At 37.5% G+C, this 7548-nt stretch overlaps 1 protein-coding gene across 3 annotated transcripts in view; it reads right to left on the bottom strand.

Annotated features, from left to right (window-relative positions):
• Positions 1-2813: 2813 nt before the first annotated feature.
• Pan3 (poly(A) specific ribonuclease subunit PAN3) overlaps positions 2814-7548 on the bottom strand; it is a 147578-nt gene continuing 142843 nt past the window's right edge. For all 3 annotated transcript variants that reach the window (XM_042685359.1, XM_042685360.1, XM_042685361.1), the window contains one exon: positions 2814-5759. In XM_042685359.1, coding sequence (XP_042541293.1) covers positions 5619-5759 — 141 coding nt within the window. In that variant the 3' untranslated portion in view covers positions 2814-5618. The remainder of the gene's footprint in view (positions 5760-7548) is intronic.

The following is a 7548-nucleotide window of genomic DNA, read 5'->3' as shown; positions in this document are numbered from 1 at the left end:
TACCCACCTCTCAAGGCAATCATTCTCTAACGATCACAGGCCAGTGCCAGGTTTGAAGCCCAACATACACAGGAAGGGTTCTAATTGTGTCTACTCTACAGTCCACTCTAGCCACTGGAATTTCGCAGCTTAGAACCCAAGTACAGCCAAGATTAGCCATCTATTTCTACTGCACCCCATCCAAACCAGACCTACAGAATCCAAGGAGCTGTGATTGGAGATGTTTCACAAATAACCAGAACACGTGTAATTTCAGGCCCCAGTCTAAACTCTTCTGTCTTGCTATACTCATCCTCCCTGCCTTCCTCCAAGTTTTTTCTCTCTCCAAGTTTCAACTAGGCAGAATCTTCCCTCCTGACTACAAAAGTCAAAACCTTACAAGTCATTTCCTTGCCCCACTTTCATCTAAGTAGGATATCCTAGTCTACCCAGAATCCAACACTTCCTCTCTGCATCACCCTGGCCACACAGCTTTCTAATCTTGTCCCCCTTCCATTGCCCTGACATCTTTTTAGGCTGATGTTCATACAATGCTCCTCTTGAAGTATTGTAGCATGGTCCTCTCCTGTTCAAAATCCCTTATCGTCCTCTTTCCCTAAGGGTATAGCTAAAATATTTTCAGTGGTCCACAGGTCTCTATCACCCCAAACTTTGAGGTCACTCTTCCTGTTCTAGCTACAGTCACTCCCTTTGTTTCCCTCAAAACATTCCTGGCACTTCCCTCAGTGAACACCTTGTCCTCACTTATTCTTGGCTTCTTACTTCCTTAAAATCTTGTTCAGCTATCCTGTGAGGACTATATCCCAGACCACCCCTATTAATTTACACCATCACCACCAACCACCACCTTCTCCATATCTACAAGGGCAAGATGAAATGCAGGTAGAACAGGAAAATGAGAATCACAGATATTTTTATATAGATTGCCCTGGAGGAGTATCTATGAAAAAAAAAAAAAGGTATGGAGCCTGGCACTGATGGTTTATGCCTGTAATCCTGGCTACTCAGGAGGCAGGGACCCCAGTATCAAGGTTTCAAGCCTAGGAAAGTCTGTGAGACTCCAGTTAATCACCATAGAGCCATGAGTGGACAAGTACTTCAAATAGTAAGGCCTTCACAAAAGCTCAGGGATAGAACCCTGCTAAATGCAGCCCCAGGACTGACAGACACACACATATAGTCATCCATTATCTGGAATTCACCTTCAACTGTATCTAGCAACACCATCCATATCCTTTACACTGCTTGGTTTTTTTGTTTTTTCCTCTCATAACCATTATTACTGTTGAACATACACAGTTGTACCTCAGGACCGAAGGGGAATTTGCTCCAGAACCCACCTCCTCATGGGCATCAAAATCCATAATGCTCAAGGTGTCACCTTTACCTTGAACTCTTGTACATTCTCCCGCATGCTTTAGATCAACTCCATAGATGACTGGAAACACCTAATACAACGCAAATGCTATGGAAACAGTTGTTACACTGTAGTTTGGGCAATGACAAGAAATGTCATTATGTGTTCAACACAGATAAAACTTTCCCCTTAATACTTTCAATATGACATTAGTTGAATTTGAGAGCATACAACCATGGGAACCATAGATGCTGAAGGCCAACTGCCCTTGTCTTTTCACTGGTAGAAATGGAAGCAGACCTTCTATTGCAGTCACAGAATTTCCATTGCTTCCTAAAACTATGCCTGACATACAGTAAACAAACCAGTGAATATTTAATGAATTGTTAAATCCTAAGTCAACTGTGGCACTGAGGTACTGAAGAGACCAACCAGGATCACAGTTCTAAGTGGCATAGTCAGTATTTAGGCTGTCTTATTCCTATCAGCTGGCTTGTTTTAAAGACACAGGTTTAAGCACTTGTCTTTTATACTCTCTCTCCCTGCTGGCAGTTTTTGTAGAAGATTTTTGTTCTTAGTCCTTGCTAAAAGCTGAAGAACACTTTCCAAGTATTCAGAGCACAGGAGGAAAAAAAAAAAGACAAAGCTGTATAATCACATTTATCACTGTACCTAGCTTTAACATTATTTTTCTTATGTTGTCCTGAGATATTCAAAGCTAAGGGGCCTCCAAACATACCCTCCATTCCAAGTATATTCTCTTTCCTCATGAACCAACAGTGGGCATTTTGATAATCCTCCAAGTCCACAGTACCTTTCAATTTCTTTCTACACAAAACCCTCTTGCAGTGCTCTTTCTTCTCTGCCATTCAGCAGTCCTTTGGTTGGAAACAGCCCCATGTTAATCAAGCTACCTCTGCTTACTTTTGATTAATCCTATACTGCATTTACCTTTTCAAATGTATAGGCATTTCAAATGTATAGTGGGAAAAAAGCTACTACCCACAAGGAATGAACGTTAATCATTTGCCATTATTTCTTATCCTTCTATTATGACTGCTTCTGGAGAAAATGGGGGAGAAGAGTGTCTCTCATCTACATGGCACATTAAGTACGGAATCACAGACTAGTAGGTGGAGCCCTTACCTAGCCTGTATGAGCAGGCTTTGGGTTCCATCCCCTGAACTGCAAAACAAACAAAGAGGGACTAGCTACATGTCATCCCTCCCTTTCACTTAAGTAGTGTTTTTTCTCTTCAGCTACATGTAAACCTTGTATTATATGAAAGCATTTATAACTTAAACATTTTGTAAATCTCTGTATCTGTACTCTTACTGCCTAAAACTGGACACAGATGATAAAGAGGAAACAATTACCTGATAAAATGATTAAACAAACCTGTCATCCAAAGACAAAAATTCCAGTCAAGACAAGTATCATTTTTGTTATAAACTGGTACCAAAAAAACTAAGTTTTATCTCTGTAATTCTTTATTAAAAATACTGCTGTACACATAAAGACTGAAAACAGGATTAAAGATGAATAACACATATTGGGATCTTGACGTTAGAACTTAACATACTGGTGCTTTTTAGGGAAGTTGTTGACATCCGCATCACAGAACCAAGGTCAAAAGCAAAATACAAGGGTACCCTCAAAAATATTTACAATGAAGTAAATACATTAACAGAATTTAAAATAAGTACAGGACCAGGGTGCTGTCCCAGGTACAAAAAATTGAAATGACCAACGTCACATGATTTCAAAGGTTGTCCTTTCTGTGCTTTTATTTGTCATAACAGGAAGCTACAGGAGGTTTATATTAATTTGACTATTTTCAGGTATTAAAATCTTCCTATGGATTAAAGACTTTCAGACAACCTCTTAAATGGAATTACACTATGGAAAAGAGGATTCCCCAAAAAACACCTAAGCAGAACTGAGAATTCTTTGAAAACCATTCCCAATAAAAACTAAATGAAAAATAAATATAAAACAAAGCTAAAAAAATATGCATTACCTGACACCAAGTGTTTTCTGGCTGACAATATTTATGCAACGAAAACATATCAGCTGTCTATCTTTCATATTCAAGCCAAGTCCTGAGGTTACAGGGGCCAAAGCAAACTAGAGTTTGTGGTGCAGACGTTCTCGGGTTTGCAGAGGGAAGTGTGCTGGTCTATGCAAAGTGAGAGATTCAAGCCCTATTTTGCCCCTGCCCATCCTTAGCTTTCACAAAACATTGGTCCACAAATTAAAATTTTCAAAAAGTTCCCAGACCCCAAAACTAAAATAGATGATCCCCCTTTCATTTTCAAAGAAAACAATATTGGAAAAAATCTCCAGCCCGCTTATAAATTAAGCATTTCATATTTCTTCTAGAATACAAGTAGTTCTTTTTTGTACAAAAGAATTACAATATGATTTGTCAAAAAACATATAAAAAGACAGCTGCTCTTTCTCAAATACATGAGCTAATGATAAAAGACTTTTGCATGTTAATGTCTCCAAGTTCTTGCTCCTTTTACATAAAAAAAGAACATTATGGTGGCAAATGTTAATTATCCTTTGAATATGGAACATTATGTTCTTTTAAAATCCATCCAGATCAAATGCAATAATTGATTTTCTTGTTAACTCAACAACTGATGCTACCAAATGTGGACGCAACACCCTTGTTAAACGTAGGAAGTATGTCTCTAGTCTTCAGAGCTTTCAGGTGAAGAGAGGTGCTTTTTCTTGATGTAAATCTCAAGGCAGAAAAAAAAAATCATTTTAAAGCTTATAAAAAAGTGGACAGAGAAATACTAAAAACTTCTCTGACATATCAAATATGTATAATTGTTAAAATCGAAGACAGTAACATCAGTTGCAAGTGCTTGGGAGCCTGTCCTGACCTTCTGAGTCTCCACACTTTCTTCATAGTTGCATGGTGAGCACCCAGTGCTAGTAAAACATTCAGTGCTGGGAAAGGAGAGAGTCTTCATTACTGTTTTTTTTTTTTTTTTTTAAGAAAGAATATTCCTATGTATTTGGCAGTCTTCAGTATCAAAGTATAGATATTTCACTAACTAGAAATTCCACGAATACCCAAGTTTGGCGACAACTGCATGTCCAAATAGTAAGAAAGTTACAAGGAGGAAAATTCCAAACTTTTGAGATGGACTTATTCAGGAAGATCCTGCAGAGTTATCAAAAGTACTATTACTTTGGGCTAAGCAGTGACTGCAAAGGCACAGCAGATCATTATATCTCCAGATTCAGGCTGTAAAATGTCAGTAAGCTCTTGATGCCAGACCACTGCTGTGTTTGGTTCACTTCCAAACAGTGTCTCTGTATCCAGTGTAAAGTACCATTATAAAGCTGTGGTTCAAAGAACAAAACTTTATACAAAAAAAAAGCAAACTGGAAATAACCTGAAGTAATATTATCTCCTGAACTTTAGGCCTTTTAAAACAATTTCTTCATTTTTTTCTATTAAAAATTGCATAAATGTAAATTTATCTGTTGAGTAGGCAAGCGTCTGTTTAAAAAAAAAGACTCTGGGTGAAATCTGAGCAAAGAGCTATATATACTCCTTCAGTTAATACTTATCGTTATTCAGAAAAGGATTTCAATCTAATAAGGGAATTCATATCCAACAAATTCACTGATATTTCTCTTTGTGTGTTCTTAAACACAAAACAAAAAAAAAATCTCAACTTGAACTAACAGTGGGTGGCATATGGAGCTTGCATACAATACTCTTACAAGAATTATGCAATATACTGCACTTCTATGAATTATTTACCTGGTCCATTATGTCATTCAGGGCAACCCAACACCAAAAGAGCAAATTCTGCATCTCCCAGTGGCAAAAATGCTGCCCAATATTGCTTCCCCAAAATGTCCTTGCAAATAGTTTCCCTTAATAAGTATACAACGTGGCAAAAGTTCAAAGATCAGAAAAAAAGTCTTTAAAAATTAAAATTAGTGCATATACAAGTGGAAAAAACCTAAGTAGGGAGCATCATCCACTCGATGGCGCTCCTTAATCTGAAATTAATTCTTCACAGACTGAGCCTCCAACGGCAGCCAGAGCTCTTGGATAAGTGAGACATTCTTCCTTTCAAGTAACAGTGCACCTGACTGAAGTGCAAGCAGCTTTGCTCCTCTCCTGTTTGTTTCCCCATGCAAAAGGAGATGATGAGAACAGTTCAGCTGTAGTGCAATTTGCTGCTGGTTAAGTTCCTCAGCCACATTGTGGATATGTTTAGAAATACTACAACTGACCATTTGCAGCTGCAATCAGTTCCTGAAAAGTATTTTCAAAACAGCGCTTTAAGTCACTGTATGTCACCACCAGTACACTCTTCTCATCTCTGGAAATCAGGCTTATTTTTTCTGGCACACCAGCATCTAACTGAAACAGACAGGTGCACAAAATATGAAGTTTATCTCATGTGGAACTAAGTTGACTTTATCTTAGGACAACATTTGAAAACAGAAATTAAATTTTCTCACATTTGCTTTCAGATATTCATGTATATACATATATTTATTGCATAACTAGTTAGTATGTGCACATTTTCAACTCATGTTTTTCAAACAATTAAAGGTAAGTCATTAATTTTTCATACATATAATTTTGTTTTTATTTTCTCTTATATAATAAATGCCAGTTTATGGTTGAATTACCTCTTCTATTGCAATTTGGTAGCACTATTTCTGTAAGGTCTTTATAAAGCATAAACACTAAGCCTGTCTAGCAAATTACATTCCCTGTTAATTCTACTTAACTTTCAAAACATTCTACCTGTTCATTTGTTATTTCTGCAAAGTAAGCTTATGTGAAATGTTAATTTTTAAAATAATCAATATGATCATCTTTTCCATTAAATTTATTACACTTTTTAATCACTTCAGTTAGGGGTGGTGGTATATGCATGTTATCCTTGCTACTTAGAGGAGACTCATATTGGAAGACGACAGTATGAGGCAAGTCTGGGCAAAAAGTTTGTGAGACCTACATCTCAATCAATAAAAATCTAGGCATTAGGCTAGAGGTATGGCTCAGGAGGAGGTAGAGTACCCACCCATCTGCCAAGCATGAAACCCTGAGTTCAATGCCAGTACCACCAAAAAAAAAGGGCCGGAGTTAGGGGAATGGTCGTACAAGACGGTGATTCTGGCCCTGCAGGAAGGAACCCAGTCCAGGCAAGCCAGGCAGAAAGGGAAACCCTATCTCAATAACCAAAGCAAAAAGGTTCTGAGTTCAAACTCTAATACCAGACACACACACATCACACTTGGGATTAGGAATTATTTACTTCTAACTATTTTATGATATGTAAGATTTTCTTCAAAATGTTTCAATTGTTCTAAATTCATTAAATAATCTACTCTTGCTTCCCTTAACTATACATGACTTATTCCACAAATTCCACTTGTCATCATTTATGTTAGTTCTACTTATTTTTGACTACTGGTTCTGTCATATTTTTGGTGCTAAAGACACTATATTCTAAAATCTGATAGAATTATTTTCCATTCATTACTCTCAAGAAAATGTTTCCCTTTATGAGACATATAGGAAGAGTTAACATGTAAATAACAGATTAGTTCAATGGCAATATAATTTTGTGCTGTTCACAATAGTCTCTTTAAGTTTTACAGACATACAAAACAAGACTAAATGCAACAGCACGTTTCCCTTGAAGGTACAACATACTGCATTAACAGTTCTAAATCATGCACTGTATGGAGTAGGGTACTTATAATAATGTAAGGAACACATAGGCCAAGATTCTGTAAATAGTTTCTATAAAGGCCAAATAGTGTTTTAGGTTTGGAGGATAATATATAGTCTCTGTCATGCATTATTTCCTTTTCTTTACCCACCCTTTAAGGAGTAAAACATTCTGGGGATGGGAATGTGGCTTAGTGGTAGAGTGCTTGCCTAGCATGCATGAAGCCCTGAGCACAATTTCTCAGTACCACATACACAGAAAAAGCCGGAAGTGGCGCTGTGGATCAAGTGGTGGAGTGCTAACCTTGAGCCAAAGAAGCTCAGGGATAGTGCCCAGCCCGAGTTCAAACCCCAGAACTGAGGAAGTGGCAGGGGCACTAAGAAGAAAACATTCTTAGCTTTTAGGCTAAATAACAGACTATGGAGTGGATCTTTCCACTGAACATAGTTTTACACCTAATCC

Source organism: Dipodomys spectabilis, unplaced genomic scaffold, assembly GCF_019054845.1.
Source record: "Dipodomys spectabilis isolate Male_0828 unplaced genomic scaffold, ASM1905484v1 ptg000095l, whole genome shotgun sequence".
Taxonomy (NCBI): domain Eukaryota; kingdom Metazoa; phylum Chordata; class Mammalia; order Rodentia; family Heteromyidae; genus Dipodomys; species Dipodomys spectabilis.
The sequence above is the reverse complement of the archived record's forward strand: the minus strand, read 5'-3'. Positions and strand labels throughout refer to the sequence as shown.